Source organism: Phocoena sinus, chromosome 3 (assembly GCF_008692025.1).
Source record: "Phocoena sinus isolate mPhoSin1 chromosome 3, mPhoSin1.pri, whole genome shotgun sequence".
Lineage (NCBI taxonomy): Eukaryota > Metazoa > Chordata > Mammalia > Artiodactyla > Phocoenidae > Phocoena > Phocoena sinus.
The window spans coordinates 26377214-26394076 of NC_045765.1; the positions used below are offsets into that span (position 1 = coordinate 26377214).

At 49.9% G+C, this 16863-nt stretch overlaps 2 protein-coding genes across 3 annotated transcripts in view; one reads left to right on the plus strand and one right to left on the minus strand.

Annotated features, from left to right (window-relative positions):
- KCNIP1 (potassium voltage-gated channel interacting protein 1) overlaps nucleotides 1–16863 on the minus strand; it is a 356720-nt gene that overhangs the window by 323421 nt on the left and 16436 nt on the right. The window lies entirely within an intron of this gene.
- KCNMB1 (potassium calcium-activated channel subfamily M regulatory beta subunit 1) lies at nucleotides 875–12413 on the plus strand. The gene is made up of 4 exons (XM_032628584.1): nucleotides 875–1123; nucleotides 4588–4745; nucleotides 6806–6977; nucleotides 12044–12413. The coding sequence occupies exons 2-4, from the start codon at nucleotides 4612–4614 to the stop codon at nucleotides 12311–12313; spliced, it is 576 nt and encodes a 191-aa protein (XP_032484475.1). The 5' UTR covers nucleotides 875–1123; nucleotides 4588–4611; the 3' UTR covers nucleotides 12314–12413.

Below are 16863 nucleotides of genomic sequence, written 5' to 3' on the forward strand. Positions count from 1 at the left end.
AGAGAGAGCCCCGGCTCTGCAATCTGGAAGGGCCAGCTTTGAATCTGGCTCCTGCCCTTAGAGCAGGGTAACTGTGGACCAGTAACTTAAGGCCTCTGAGCCTCAGATTCAGTTTCTTCGAGTAAAGTGTGGGGCAGAGACATGCTTACTACCCGCATCATGCCTGATACTTAGGCGAGGCCCAGTGCATGGGGTTTGTTTTTGTCGCTGCTTTTTAATCCTTACAGGAAGCGGAGGGAAGCATGGTTTTGCCTGCAAACGCTGCTGCTTGTCTTTCCTATTGATGGGAACAAGTCTCTGCCCATGAGCCCAAAATGTACAGTTTGACAGTCTCTGGGAGGCCATAGGGCCAAGAAGGCTATTCCTGGACATGGCTGGCTGGAAGCAGCGGTCCATCTCTCACTGCTCCCAGCTTCTGCTTGGTTGGTCTTTAAAAGGTGAGTTTCTTTTCCCCTGCCCCAAATCTCCACCATCTCTAACCCTCATCGCTACCCTGAACAAAGTAAGATTTAAAAATCCCAAGAGCACAGATGGGAAAATTGAAGTTCAGAGAGGTGCTGTGACCTGCCCAGGGTCACACAGCACACAAACGCCAAAGGCTAAGGGTTTTCGGTTGCTCTAGCGGGGGAAATGCCAGCCCCTCAGCGGCTGACAAGCCCAACCCCTCAGAGCTTCAACTCCTCCTCCCTCCCTCATGTCAACAAAAAGAAACTCATTTTCTATTCCTGGCTTCTCTGCCAGCTCAGAGAAGGGCCTGAGTGAAGAAGAAATGTCTCCAAATATACCCAGATGGTCTTGCCTGACTTCTCAGTTTTGCTGTCGGTTTTGCGAAATCTGTTTTCCACTAGACTCTGGGAACTGCAGGTGCAGGGGCCTGGGTAACAGCTGCCCTCCTCTGGGCTGGGTACCTGCTCTCCCGAGTTTGTGTCCTGGGGCTGTGTGCTCAGACTTGACCATGTTTGGGCATGGAGGCTTGTCTCAGATGGGAACCAAAGGCCACTTCCCCAGAGACGGACTGGGAGCCCAAACTTCCTGCTGGAGCTCAGACGGCCTCTTTTGGGGTGGGGGCTGGGGGCCAGGCAGAAAAGTGTCTGCCGAAGACTCACAGGGCACCAGGGAGACTGTGAGTACCAAGTTCAGGGGCACTGGGGAAGTGGTTTCTCCAGAGACTGGGGCTGGAGGGGAGATCTTCGTGGAGGGAGGCTGGCAGTGGGAGCTCCCTCCCTCGACGGGCTGTCCATCAGGATTCTGGGCTCCAGAGGAGTCGATGTTGTGTCACTCGGGACTAGAACTGCTGGACCCGTGGTCTGGTGGCCTTCGGGGGGCCAAGGGTAAGGGTGGGCGCTCCATGGCCCAGTTACTGTAGTAACTCAGTGCTCTGGCCCTCAGGTCTCAGCTCCCAGAGCAGCCAGAGGGCAGCAGCCTGGAGATCAAGACCAGTCCTGGCACTTGTCACCAGGGGAGGGGGTAGGACAGAATCAGGCCCAGCAGGAGCACTGGGGACTTCTGATCCAAACCTTCAGGGTTTTCTTTGTTAATAGTAAGAGTTAATATTTATCGAGGGCTTGCGTTGGGCCAGGCACTGTGATATATATGATGTTCGATACATCCTTTGCTCTTTGTCAGGACTCTTGGAAGCAGGTACTATCATACTCATTTTACAGTCACAAGGTTGCTAAGTAGCAAAGCCAGGATTTGATCCCATGTCTGATGACCTCAAAACACCCCCTGTCCCTCACTCCACCAGACCCTTAAACACTGTTCTCTATGCCCTGTCCTCTTAAGGAAAAGGAGGTCAACCCAAACACCAGGTCACCCAGGACCCTCCAAAATCCTGTCTTGCTTGGCCTTTCTTCATCCTTCCTAAAGCCACCCCAGACCTCCAGTGACTTTTCTAAATGGGAAGCTATATCCCCAAAGTCCAGAGATATTTAGTAATTCTCAAAACTGAGATGGTCTTCTTAGAGTCTAACTGAAATCCCTCCTTTTACAGCTACAACCCATTTCTTCTTGTCCAGACCTCAGGGGATGTCAGCAGCTCCCAACCTTCCTCCTGTCTGAAGGCTCTCACTGTGGTTGTTGTATCCTATGACCATGTCCGCATCCATATCATCTCCCCATTCTTTTATCCTGCGTGGTCTTACGAGGATTTATCAAAACTCTGAAGCCTACTCCTTCAGCGTGGGCCACAGTCTCACCAGAGCATTGCAGACAGGTGGGATCTGAACGAATGGCAGACTCCAGACTGTTCTCTGACAGGGAGCCTCCCATCTCTTTTCCTCCTGAGTTCTCAGACCCGGTAGCACAGGGTCCTGCCTTCCCCAGCCTTGGGAGTGCCCAGGGGCTGGGAGGATATAAGAAGCTGTGAAGCAGAAGGGCCAGTGCCCCTGGGGGCTGATTAGCCAGGAAGGCAGGGCAGGCCTCCCCCCTTCAAGGATGCGCCGACTCTCCCAGGAAAAGACTGGTTTTGTTGTGAGCGCTCAGCCTAGGTCCTCCCTCCAAGGCAAGATTCCTTCTTGGCCCCAGAGACTTGTGTTCCACAGTCCTGGGGCTGGGACCAGGTACCAGTGACCATAGACAGTCCTGGGGAAGCAGGCCATGTGGGCTTTTAGCCCATCCTCAGGTGGCTGCGTTCCTTTACCTGCAAAAACGTGCATGGGCTTGTTAAACTGGTCCCAGGTAAACAATGATGTGGGCTGTCCCACTCCCACAAGACGCAGAGACAGAAGGACAGAAGTAATAGGACGGAAGAGAATTGAACAGAACATCTTTCTTTGTCAAGGGAACATTTTTTCCCTTGTGAGTTCGTAATGTCTGTTAGAATGTAGGGAAACCCCACTTCTCAGTGCCCCAAATGTGGAAGGAAAAGTCATCATTGGGTGAGGGAGTCAATCATCTTGGAGGGAGTGACAGGGCTGTAACCTTGGTATCTGACCCTGGAATCTCCTCTTTAGGACACTAGGGGATGGGGAACAGCTGGAGTGGGGAGGAAAGGGGGTCAAGCATCTCTGATTGGACACTTGAAACAGTCCAATAGTTAGGAGAGAAGCCTGAGTAGAAAATGAAGCACTTTGCTGAAAATCCCTTTGGACTAATAATGCCTATCTCCTGGATACTCACTAATTCATAAAAATATTAGGTTTATTACTTTAGGGACCTGGTGGGAAAATAAGTTCCTTCCTGATATCTGGCTAAAATTTCCCCTACAACAGGGATTACAGAGAAAGGCCCCACGGCCCCTGCATCCTTGGTAGAACTGCTACCTTCAACAACAGACGAAACACCAACAAAGGAATTTACCACAGGCTGTGAGGCAATGCACAGAGGGATGGGAAATCCATACAAGGACAGAAGCCAGGCACCTCTGGCTCCAGGCGGCACACGGGTGGCAAGAGTGACACTGCTGAAGGGTGTTCAGTGCGCCCAGCAGGAGAGGGAGGGGCCCTGCTTGCCCTGGGGAGAAGCAGATTCCCAGAAGAAAAACGAGGGGCTTCTGGCCCAAGAAGGGGGAAGGGAGGAAGCTGCCCGTCACTCCCGGGCAATCTGCTTTGGCCCAGGCTGGCTCAAGTCCCCGTATAAGAGAGCAGTTGCTGAGGCCACATAATGCCTCCTGCCCTTGCCTGGAGCAAGGAGGAGGCTCTTACAGGATCCCAGTAGTGGAGACACCTCCTGCCACCCCAATGCCTGTGGCTGCCCTGCTGGCCCTTCTCTGCATGCTGCCCACGCCCAGCCGGCCCTGCTGTGGGACTGTTTTGGTAGAACTGTGAAATGCTCCAAGCTGTTCTGAGACAAGTATCCTAGGAGAAAGAGCACGGATGGTCCACTTCTGCAGGGAGGATATTAGTTTATCTCCAGTATTAGCTTCCTATCGGTGCTGTAACAAAGTACCACAAACTTGGTGGCCCCAAACAACAGAAATTTACTTACACACAGTTCCAGAAGCCAGAAGTTTAAAATGAGCAAGATGTTGGCCAGGCTAAGTCAAGGTGTCAGAAGGGCTGTACTTCCTTCAGAGGCTGTAGGGGACAATACGTAATTCCTTGCCTCTTCCAGCTTCTGGTGGCTGCCCGCACGCCCTGGCACGTGGCCACATCACTCCAATCTCAGCCGCCCTGGTCATAGCGCCCTCTCCTCTTTTGTGTCTAATCTCCCTCCACCTCCTTCCTACAAGGATCCTTGCAATTACATTTAGGTCTACATGGATAGTCTAGGATAATCTCCCCATCTCAAGATCCTTAATTTAAAATCTTTGCCATGTAAAGTAACGGTCACAGATCCTGGGGCTGAGAACATGTGTATCTTGGGGGCCACTACTGAGCCTGTCACACACTATGTGACCTTGGGCCAGTCACTTTACCTCTCTGAGCCACAGGTCCTTCATCTGTAGAATGGGGATGATAGTACTTGCCTCTCAGAGCTGGGGGGAGGCTTACATGGGGTCCAAAGAACCCTCTGAGGTTGCCAAGCTCCATATAAAAGTAAAGATGATGTTGATATTTGAGCACCTTCTTCTCTCACGTGTCCTCCCTTCTGTGGTTTATCTATCACCTGTGCTGATCTCACATCTGTTTGCCTCTGTGGTCCTAGAAATGACTGCTGTCCCTTGTGGACATGGGGAAGAAGTTGGTGATGGCTCAGAAGCGGGGAGAGACCCGAGCCCTTTGCCTGGGTGTGGCCATGGTGCTGTGCGCCGTCATCACCTACTACATCCTTGGCACGACCGTGCTGCCCCTCTACCAGAAAAGGTACTAAACCCTCCTGGCCTGGCCCCATCCTCCAGCCTCTCCCCTAAGGGTCTGGTCTGCAAGGAACCCCAGGCTTCTTCTTAACCTTCCCCTTGACCCTCACACCAGGCAGGAAGGTCTGGGCAATCCTCATTCTTAGGGTCAAGGGTTCAAGTGCAGGGAGGGTAGGCCGGACTGAGCCCTGCACGTCTGGAATTCTGGAACTTGGGCATAAAAGATGCAGGAGGCCCTTCTCACAAGAAACAGCCAAGGAGGCCAACACCTCTTCCCTGGTGGTCCAATGGTTAAAATCTGCCTTCCAATACAGTTCCCCTGGTCGGGGAACTAAGATCCCACATACGGCAGGGCAACTAAGCCCGCACGTCACAACTACTGAGCCCATATGCCTCAACTGGTGAGACTGCGTGCCGCAAACTACAGAGCCTATGCGCTCTGGAGCCTGCATGCCACAACTAGAGAGAGAAAACCTGCACGCCACAACTAGAGAAAAGCCCATGCACCACAACTAGAGGGAATGCCACGTGTCTCAACTAGAGAGAAGCCCGCATGCCACAACTATGACCTGACACAGCCAAAAATAAAAATAAAGAAATAAAAAGAAAGAAACAGCCAAGGATCAGAGCAAATGCCCCAGTGTGAGTCTGATCCCAGGAGGAATCAGAGAGTCACAGAATTTTGTAGCTCATCTGCATTTTGGCTCTCTTTCACAAACCTCTGAGTCAAGTGGGCATCTATCTTCCTGTTGAATATCTCAAGTGATGGGGAGCTCACTACCTCAACTGTATACACCATTTCATTTGCGGGCCTTTCTGATAAGTAGGGAGTGTCTACACTGAGCCAAAAACTGTTCCCCTGGAGCTCTGCTCTGGAATCTCAGAGAATGTCCCATGCCTTTGCTGCCTGACATGTCAACCACTTGAGCTTTTAAAGGAAAAGCTGTGAAGTCCCTGATCCATGTTCTAATGGGAACAGATATGCTCAGTTCTCTCAGCCTGATCTTAGGATAAGTCTCAGACCCTTGCCTCTGGCCGCGTTCCAGCGGCTGACAGCCCCCTCGGTCTGGCAATGTGTCTCCTGCCTGGTAAATGGGAGATGAGTCACAATTGATTCACTGGTGTGTTGATGAGCCTGTTATCCTCTTCCGGGCCTGCTCCTGCCCCACTTTTTACAGCCCTGGAGCCATTCCAGGCTGGAATCTTACCGAGTAAGGCACCGCTCAGAGCAGCCATGTGCCTCCAACATGTTTTCTCCGGGTTAAGCACCATCCCCGTCATCTTTTCAACTCGGGAAACAAATCAAGCCCCTCCTTCATCTACTCTTTTTAAAGGAAAGGGCATAGATTCTGAAGCCATCCATACCTGGCTTCAGGTCCTGTGTGGCCTTAGAAAAATCACTCGACCTTTCTGAACTTCTCTGCCACCCTCTACAAGACGAAGATGGATGTGGATAAAGTGTCTGAGGTCGGGCTGCCCATCAAAATCACCGAGAGGAGTTTAAAAAACACACCAGGCTTCCCTGGTGGCACAGTGGTTGGGAGTCCGCCTGCCGATGCGGGGGACACGGGTTTGTGCCCCAGTCCGGGAGGATCCCACATGCCGCGGAGCGGCTGGGCCCGTGAGCCACGGCTGGTGAGCCTGAGCGTCCGGAGCCTGTGCTCCTCAACGGGAGAGGCCACAGCAGTGAGAGGCCCGCGTACCGCAAAAAACCCCAAAACAAACAAACAAACAAAAACACACCAGGGCCTGGAGCCCACCTACCTTAGAAATTCTGATTCACTTGTTCTGGGGTGTGGTTTGGCCATGACAATCTTTACAAGCTCCCCAGGGTATTGGGTGAGCAGCCAGGGCTGGAACCACTTATGCAGATGTTGTCCAAAAGGCCCCAAAGTGTTGATATTCAGATTCTATGATTCCTCCCCTAGGCCCAGGGACTCTGGGGTCACGCTCCTTTAGTGCCAGATGCTGAGGGTTTCGGCCCTGGGTCTCTCTAAAGGGGTTCACACTGGGCAATCTGTGCCATCCATGTTCTGAGATGTGTATGTGTGTGCATCGTCTCCCCAGCGTGTGGACCCAGGAATCCATGTGTCACCTGATTGAGACCAACATCAGGGACCAGGAGCAACTGGAGGGCAAGAAAGTGCCCCAGTACCCGTGCCTGTGGGTCAACGTGTCATCCGTGGGCCGGTGGGCCGTGCTGTACCACACGGAGGACACTCGGGACCGGAACCAGCAGGTACTGACGGGGGGGCGAGGTACACATCCCCTTACCCCGTCAGGCGTGTGCGCCTGTCTCTAGCTGGTTCCCTATCCCTGCTCTGGAGAGCGGAGGCCGGGAAAGATAAACCCACTTGACCAGGGGCCACAGCTGGTATGAGGTCCAGACAGCCTTAGCTCTTCTGCACTGGAGTCAGACAGACCTGCCACTAACCAGCTGTGTGGTGGGAGCAGCCAGTGCGGCCCCCCTAAGCCTCAGTTTCTACATTTGTTGAAGCGCTGTTATGAAGTCAGGGACTGTATATGATGTACCAAGCTCGATGCTGGGTGGATAGCAGGCACAGCAAAGAAGCTGTTAATGGTCTTGCTTCATCCTGTAAAGTGAGTCACATGAGAGGCCGGACCCAGAGCTGACCCCACAGAGAGGAACCCCTGTGACTCCCCCCTGCAACTCTAGGAAACCAGAGGCCCAGGTTTGGAGCAACATTTGGAGGCCAACACTTGAGAGATGTTCCCAGCACTGCCTCTCAACACCCCCCCACTCCAAATCCACCATTGTAGCCCTTTCTATAGGAAACACAAGTTGGCCCATTTTCATTCACTCATTCCCTCGCTCTTTCATTCAGCCATCGCTGAGCACTTCCTGTGTTAGGGGCTTTGGGTTCAAGAGGAGAGAGCTCATATGTGAAATAATACCTAGTAGAGAGGGATCAGTGCCATAGGGAGAAACCAAAAAAATCATGGGCATTAAAGGAGGAAGTGACATTTCCTAGCACATTGAGGTGAGGGTATCAGAAAGGCATTTGGGTTAAAAATCAGGCAGGTACAGTTTACACAGAAATACGGGGCGGAGGACATACATATCAAGGGAAGGCAGAGAACAGGCATGAGGAGGGAAGGCCGGGTAAGACAGAGATTCCAACACCGGCACAGACAATGCCACAGGATGGGGTATAGCGGGAAAAGGTTTCAGAGGTAGCCTAGGGTCTGTTCTCAGAAGCCCCCCACACTACCAAAGTGGACAATTAAACTGGGGTGGGTTTTTTGTAGTTTTTTCTTTGTTTTTTGAGAGAAGAAGAACTTTAATGAAGAATGCTACATGTTATAGAAGGTAATTAGCCCCCATATTAAAAGAATATTACAGAAAACACTTTCCTGAATTTTTTTTTTTTTTTCTAAAAGGACAGTCTTCAAGGGTGTCTGAGAGTGATAGCAAGCACAACACAGTAGGAGAGAAGGAGGGGAGGTTGAATTCCAGCATTCCCTGACACAGCACAGTTAGGGAAGTACGTGAAGCAACCATTTTACAGAGAATGGGATTAGGCATTTATATTCAATCAGGATTTTTTTTTTTTTTTTTTGAGTTTTAACAGTTCAGCATAAGGAAGGAAACTGGGAAGGAAAGATGGAGGAAGGGTTAAGCTCATCTACAACTGCAATTTTACAGAAAAACACACTGGTTCAACCATATGAGATGGGCAGGTTAGTCTTCCCCGTGTAGCCCTGCAAATACGTAGAGCAAACGCCAAGGCGGCCATCTGGGCTCGGGGTTAACGTACTGGGTACACAGTTTGAAAGAGACTCTGATTCCACCAGGGCTGGTCTCTCATCAGCCTGGGCTGGGAACACATGAAGTTCCTTTGCATTTGTATCAAAAGGCCAGAGCTTTGCCTGGAAAAACCTCAGACCAAATAATGCTCGTGGTGCTGGCTTTAACAGGGAGTAAAGTCATTTGCAACTCCTAATAGACTCCACCATTTCCTGGGGGAAGGTTCTACTGATTACCAGGGATTTAAATTCAAGCAAACCGTAAAGAAGGGAAATACTAATGATATTCTGGCGCTGTATAAGCTGTGTGCCTGTCTTCCCTGCCAAGGACTACCAAACTGTGGAATTAAAATGTGATCAGGGAAGCTGGGGTTCCTCACCTCTGTCTGTGGGTTAGATCCATCTGGGGGATTTAGAACCAGGGTCCCACACCAGACCCACTGATGCAGAATCTCTGGGCTCTTCAGGTGATTCCAAGGTTCCTTGGGAATTACTGCTGTGAGCAGCTGGGAGTCTTTAAAGGATTTGGGGTCCTGGCAGCACGATCAGAGTGATGTGGAGGGCTGTGGGGTTCAGTTACTGGAGAGGGAGGTGAGGGCCACAGCAAACACCTGGGACAGCTCGGGCAGGGATGGATGCTGACAGAATTTGGCAGCTGGTGGGATGGGAAGGGGAAGGGTGCCTGGGGGGACAGTGGGATCATTGACAGTGCTAGGGGGTCATGGAGAAGTGGGTCCGGGCAGTGCAAGGTGGCCTGACTTGTTCTGTCATCACTAGCATGACTTGGCCATGCCAGATGGAGCTAGAGCCTCCAAACCCACCTGAATCAGCTCCTCCCATGACCCCTGCCTCTTCTTTAGCATCCAGGGCCCCCTGATTTATTCAAGGATCAAGAAGCACATTTTCAAAGACAAGCAGAAGTGATCACTGGTGCAATGGGGGCTGGGAACAGGCTGGTTTGCAGGCTGCCACCCTGGTCCTGAGGCTGCCAGAGGAGCGAAAGGCCAGATCTTCTCCCTAATGGGCTGTCAGCAGCCTGTCAGACATGCCTCTGTCTGGTCTCAGAAGAACATCTCTGGAAGAACAGCCACTGGATATTCTATCTTTTATCCCATAGCATCCAGGCACCACCAGGAGTGCTGCCAATGGCAGGTTGCCGCTCTGGCGTGACAGTGGAAGCGGCCTTCACGGTTTTGCCAAACAGCTGGGTTGTTGCACCAGCTGTTCCTCCCACCTTTGTTCAGCTCCTTGCCGTGCAAGGAGCCAGTGTTCCAGGCCAGCTGGGTGTCTTCTGGAATCACATGTGAAAGGCCTGGCAAGGCTGTCTCCCCCAACCCCTACTATAAGGGAGGGTGTCGCCAGCCCACTCTTGGATTCTTCCATGAGACTTAGCCTGGGGGGATTCTAAGCCCCTTCCCATGGTCTATGCTGAGAACAGGGACACTGCAGGGCTTGGGGGAGAGGCTAGATCATTTAAGATCCTTTAGACAACTCATGGTTAGCTGGACCCAGGGCAGGGGAGAGAGGATGCAAGTGGGCCCCAGGCCTCTGAGGTTGGCTCTGCAGAGTAAACTCCTGTCCAGTGTCTAGAGAACATTAAGGATCTAGAGTAATCCCAAACTGGCAAAGAATACAGTGGGACCCCAGGATGGGCACGAGTTCCCACTTCGGATCTTGTCCATAGGCCCCTCCTTAAGGGAAAGAAGGAGTATTGTTTCAATTTCATAGTTAAGTCACAATATTATTTGTTATTAACAGCATCTTCCATTTATTGAGCATGTACTATGTCCTGGGCTCTGCGCTCAGCACTTAACGTGCATCATCTTGGTTAACCGCCGTGACAATTCTGCTAGGCAGGCACCCTCGCAAACCCAATCTATAAGGCTCAGCGAGGTTGAGACATTTGCCAAGGTCACACAACTTGGAACTTGTAGTTGAACTCAGGCCTGTCTGGTTCCATCGCCACACCTTTGCTCAGTGGGCTAGGTTACCCAAGGTCACAGTCAGAGACTTTGGGGAGATAGGACTAGGCCCTCTGAGTTCATGATTCTGGATCCACCTGCTACTGGGACCCTATCGTACCCAACAAATCTGAATGCCAGATTCCTCAGGAGCCAGCTCCTCCCCAGCCTCAGCTGCTCCCTGACTGGCTGGGGACGTGAATCTACCTCTGGATGCAGCTCTCCCACTTCCCAGGCTGTCAGAGCTGTGATGCAACCATTCTCTGTACTGCTGGACTGAACGCTGTCAGGGCAGGCAGCTTTGGGGCAGGACCTCATTTAAATACAGGGAGCAACCCAGGCCTGGGGAGAAGCTGGCTCAACACTGTCACTCGTTTTGATTTGGGACGTGATTGGACGAGGGCAGTGGTCCTCGAACTTTAGTGCATGGAGGAATCACCCGATTGCTGAGCCCCACCCTCAGCCATTCAGAGTGAGTAGGGAGCCTGTGCTTATGACCAGCCTTCCAGGTAGTCTGCTGCGGAGCCCGTGCAGGGGACCACCCTCGCAGAACATCTGCCGGAGGCTCACGTAAGCAACATTCAGCACGGAAGAGGGATAAAACCAGAGTCTCCACTTTGTGCCTTCTCTGCGGAGCTTTCCATCTGGACCTCATCTGCCCAGGCCGGAAGCTTCCTAATCACAATGATCAGTGTCAGAACTAAACGTGTCCCAGGCTCTGCCTGCACAGAGCTCTTTTAAATGCATTCTCTCTTTCCTTTGAATCTCGGTGTCAAATACCAGCTGGCCAACATCTTTTGCTCGGCTCACGCAGAGTTAGACCTCAAAGGGTTTTCAATTCAAATTTTCACCAATATTTTAAAATTGTGAGAGTCCACATTAAAATCTGGTTTTCTGGCTTCTCTACAAATATTGGAGGTCTGGCTACAGTAGGTCTTCTGGATGGCATGGCATCAGTTGTCCAGATGGAGTGATGCCTGCCAGTCTAGACGCAGCTGGCTCTCTCCATCTCACCAGGACCACCCATCCCCTGACACCAAGTGTCAGCTGGCACCTGTCATCCTATTCCCTCACCTACTTCACCTGTGGACGTTACCTGCCTGCGCTTTGTAGGCAATTGAGCGTATGACTTCTGCCCTGAATCGAAATATAGAGCCCACTCAGCCTGTGTCCCCCATTGGTCTCCTTAGACAGATAAGTTTGAAGTTCTTTAATAAACTCCTTTGAAAAAGGTATTGCTATTAACCCATTTAAGTGATGAAGACATCAAGGCTCAGAATGGTAAGCAATTTGCCTAAGGTTCTGAAGCCAATGGGAGCAGAGCCAGGGCTCCAGCTGGGGCCCCTATCTCCAGGTGTGCAGCGTGTACCCTGAGCAGCTCCAAGGCCACCACTCTCCCAGACGACACTGTGTACACACCTTCTAGAAGCACGCAATGTGCAGCCTGCCAAGCTTTGGACAGTCTTGACTCCCACCCAGGGGCCTGACTCCAAAGCTGACGCTTTTCTTTATTCCATGCCAGGCCCTAAGAAAGAGGGATTTCCAATCCCATGGGTGCTCTCGCTTCTCCCTACAGTGCTCCTACATCCCAGGCAGCCTGGACAACTACCAGATGGCCCGGGCCGATGTGGAGAAGGTTAGAGCCAAACTCCACGAGCGCCAGGTTTTCGACTGCTTCTCCACGACTCGGGAGAATGAGACGAGTGTCCTGTATCAGCGCCTCTACGGTCCCCAGACCCTCCTCTTCTCCCTCTTCTGGCCCACCTTCCTGCTGACCGGTGGCCTCCTCATTATCGCCATGGTGAAGATCAACCAGTCCCTCTCCATCCTGGCAGCCCAGAAGTAGCCCCATCCACACCACATCACTGCTCGGGCCACCAGGGACTGGATGGGTCCCCGGGCTGTTCCTCACTTGTGTCCCCATGCCTCCTCCCCCTGCCTTCCCACTCTCCCCCCTCCAATACATTCTGTCTTCTGCTGCCTGGATGGTCTTTGGGAAATCTCTTTGTTAAGTCATTTCCTGCTCAAGAATGTTACAGTGGCTTCCCCGGACCCAGGAGAATGCAAGGCCAACCAGTGATAGGTCTCCTTTCCCTGTCCCCGCTCAACTGACACAAACTTCTTTCCTGCTGTGCCACTGTCCACTGCACCGATGACAGCGATTCTGTGCCTGTGTCCCGGCAGTTGGATCAAAGACCTGCCGGTCCCACCCAGGAAGCCATCCCTGGGAAACCTCTGTTCCTTCTTTGAATTCCGCTCTGAAAACAGCAGCAGCCCTCATGGGCAGAGCACACTTAGAACATCGTTTGTTTTCAGGATTCTCAGAGCTACATACATTTTTATACCAATATTATCAGATATAGGTGCCAACTTCTGGTCTTAAAGCCATGGGGATATAACGTACAGCGTGGTGACCATAGTTACTAATACTTTATTGTGTATTTGAAAGTTGCTAAGAGAGTAGATCTTAAAAGCTCTCATCACAGGAGAAAAAAGTGTCACTGTGGGGAGATGGATATTAACTAGGCTTATTGCGGTGATGATTTTGCAATACATACTACAGATATCGAATCACTACGTTACACACTTGAAAACTAATATAACCTTATACATCAATTATACCTCAACTTAAAAAAACCAAATATATAAAAAATAACAAGAGGCTATAAGGAAATAATACTAAAATACATCAAAGTATTAACAGTGGGATGGTGGTTAACTGTAACTTTCTTCCCTCTTTTTTTTTTTTCTTCCCTTTTTTTATTTTTTTAAAATTTTTATTTTATTTTATTTATTCATTTTTTTTTTTGTGGTACACGGGCCTCTCACTGTTGTGGCCTCTCCCGTTGCGGAGCACAGGCTCCGGATGCGCAGGCCCAGCGGCCGTGGCTCACGGGCTCAGCCGCTCCGCGGCATGTGGGAGCTTCCCGGACCGGAGCACGAACCCGTGTCCCCTGCATCGGCAGGCAGACTCTCAACCACTGCGCCACCGGGGAAGCCCTCCTCTTTTTATTTTTGATACTTTTCTAAATTTTCAACACTAGGAAGGTTTGGTTTCATTGTGTTTGTTTTTAATCAGAAAAGTAACAGTAGATGTTACTTTCGAAGGAAGTTTGAAAGGGTGAGCTCCCCATCACCAAGCAGATGCAAGTGGCCTAGGGAAGGGGTTCAGCTCCAATCAGAGACAGGTTTTTGAGAACACACAAGTTTAAGAACCCTGTATGGAGGGAAGGTAACCGCAGAGATGGGGATTTATGATTTACAATGCAGATAAATACAAGACACTGGCCCTGCAGGGGAAGTCCATCTCAGTCTTGGAAAGGGGATAATTGGGGGAAGCTGTCATCTCTACCATTACCACTCCAAAAACTTGGCCTAGAGCAGTCATTCTCAAAGTGTGGTCCCCGGACCAGCAATATTGGCATTCTATGGAGGCTTGTGAGAAATGCACATTCTCAGGCCCTCAGCCCAGCCCTACTGAACCAGAAACCACAAGGCGGTGTGGTGGGGAGTGGTTGCATGGGGTCCCGAGGAGATGGACAGCACTTTGTGTTTTAACAATGGCTGCAGGGGACCTGTGCTGGAGCATGAGAACCACTGGTGTACAGAACCAGGGTCCTGTCACTGGGCTTTTTGGAATGAATCAATGACTTTGTGTCAGCTCCAGTCCTGAGCTGGACATGAAGTTAGGCTGGTGTCCCTGAAGCTCCTCCCGGAGCTGTGATTCCAGGTGCAGCCCCTGGGGGTGAATCCTATCTCCACTTCCGCCAGATTGCATCCCCCTGATTCTCACTTGTTTCATCTATAAAAGAGAGACTCCCCCTTTTGGGTAGTTGGGAGGGCTAATGAAGGTTTGACACATAGTAGGTGGTCAAAATGGAAGCTGTTGTTATAACAGTAACAAGTAATGAATACTCAGACACTTCCAGAAGAAATTATACCAACAATAATGTTAACTAGCATTTATTGGTGCTTATTTATTCCATGCCAGGCACAGTGCTAAGCAGTGTGCCTTGTAAAAATTCAGTGAGGCACTACTGAAGCCAGCTCACAGCTAAGGAGAAGCAAAATAAGACAGTGGTTTATATATGTGGACTTGTGATGCATACGGCCTGGCTTCAAATACCCAAACCTGTTATTCTCTAGCTGGGTGACTTTGGGCAAATAACCTCTCTGTGCCTCAATTTCCTCACTTGCAAAATAGGAACTAATAATAATATTTCCCTTTTGGGGGTTGTTGGTATTAAATGAGTTATTGTATAATGTTCCTGGAATAACGACTGACACATGGTAAGTGCTATATAAGATAGTATGAGAAACTGAGGCTCTAAGAGATCATTGGCCAAGGTCAACCATATAGTAAGTGAGGAACTGGGAATCAAGCCTTGGGCTGGGTGATTCCAGAGCCTGACCTGTCAACCGCAGTATTTGAGCTGATTCAGCTGAAGGGCTGAGGGACCCATCCACCCAAAGACCCGGGGGCCAGGTAAGGAACAGTTTTGCATCCTGGGGACCCCATGGTGTCCTCATGTAAGTCAGAGATCTGAGGGAGCACCTGGAATCTGCACCAATTTCTGTCACTTGCAGCCAGGGATCCCTGATGCAGCTTCATATCCTCCAGGTTCTTACTGAAGACAATCCTTCCAAGGGGAGGTAGCACACTATTCCCTGGAGTTTCTTCTTTCTGAGGTCAGGGACTTCTCAAGAGCCTCGTGAGTCTAGAAAGTCCCAGTTGTGATACTGTCCTATAGTTCTTTGGGGGAAATTAGGTAAAGAGTACATGGGACCTGTCTGTGTTATTTCTTACAACTGCATGGGAATCTACAAGAAGAAAAAAGTCCCCATCGTGAGTCTCATTTACAGGGCTTCCTTTGCACATGCTTTCCATACACCTGCATTTGGGGCTGAAACACAAAGAAACTCAGATTATCCAAACAGCCGCTGCAGGGGAAAAGGCCATGACCTTCTAGCTAAAAGTACCTGGGGATGCCCAGCCCCACTGATCCATGCATTATTAACAATGATCTTCATTTGCTTGAGACAATGCTGTCCTCCTGTCAACAAATTTGGCCCACTTCTATCAAATCCCATACCTGCCTGTTGCTCACAGAACTTCATGGCCAAGACGAGAGTGACATAATGGGCATTTAAGCATGATGGAGTTAGACACGGAGGAAAATGGTTTTGGAATAATGGCTGCCTGGGAGCAGAGAGCCCTCATCAGTTCTTAAAAAAATCACTCTGCTAATGAAGTCTAGTGCTTCCACTGGTTTTGCTTTTTCTCTCCTGAGCCAGTGACTCACACCTGAAGAGGTGCACCTGGATCACTCCCTGCAACCCCCCCCCAACTCAGATCGCCTGGTGGAGGTCAGCAGCAAGGAGAGGAGGAGGGGCAGAGAGTGCCCGCCTTCAAGGAGCTGATCGTCTTCTTGACGCTCCATCTCCCTCCTCCCCTACCATTATCAAGGACTTCCTTCTCCACAGCGAAGAACGTAATTTATGCAAATTCAAAATAATGCAATGTAAAAATATTAGTAAAATCTCAATTTTTGTGACTTCCTCAAATGATGCCAGCCTCCCCGACCGCCATCAACAATTCATCTAAAATGCCTCCTAATTTCAAAACTCCTCGGGTGTGTGGATTCTAGACTGCATTCGCTCTATTACTAATTGGCAGTACAGGCTGGTGCATAAGAATAGCCAATGTCTTTTGCATTTGGGGGAATTTGAATTATATGTAATATCTGCAAAGATACTGTTTGAACAAAGTGCAGCTGTCTTATACCTCACCAGCCGCTGCCCTTTCACACGTAGGGAAAAGAGTAAGACCAAAGGAAAAACAGGAAGACATGAAGAAATTCACTACAGACTAGGGTAATGGTTCTCAAAGCAGAGGACTGCAAGGTGAAAACTCTTTTTATAATACTATTAAGATACTATTTGCTTTTTTTGCTCTCATTCTCTTACCAGCATAATTGGAATTTTTCAGAGCTTATGCGGCATGTAATATCACAAAAGACTGAATGCAGACATGAGAATCCACCAGTCTTCTACTGAGCCAGACATTAAAGAGATTTGCAAAAAGGGAAAACAGTGCAACTTTTCTTAATAATTTTTTTGAAAATGTAATTATTTCTCATAAAAATATGGTCTTTTTTTAACATGTAATGGGTATATCATTGTTATTTTAAAATAAATTCATTTAAATGAAACATTCTGAGTTTTCATTTCTGAATGGTAAACATTAGTTAATATAACCCATATAAACCAAATCTCTTTGGAGTCCCAACATATTTTAAGATTGGAGAAGGATTCTGAGACCAGATAGTTTCAGAACTGCTGGCCTGGTGAGTCCAGAGACAGACAGGGTCCCCCTGCTCTTCCCAGCCATGCCCT

Bases quoted from the DNA above. Each gene is read 5' to 3' on its own strand.
- KCNMB1 (XM_032628584.1), top strand. From the start codon at position 4,612: ATGGGGAAGAAGTTGGTGATGGCTCAGAAGCGGGGAGAGACCCGAGCC. The intron at 4,746-6,805 runs GTACTAAACCCT...TCGTCTCCCCAG, and splicing joins CTGCCCCTCTACCAGAAAAG to CGTGTGGACCCAGGAATCCA. The intron at 6,978-12,043 runs GTACTGACGGGG...TTCTCCCTACAG, and splicing joins CTCGGGACCGGAACCAGCAG to TGCTCCTACATCCCAGGCAG.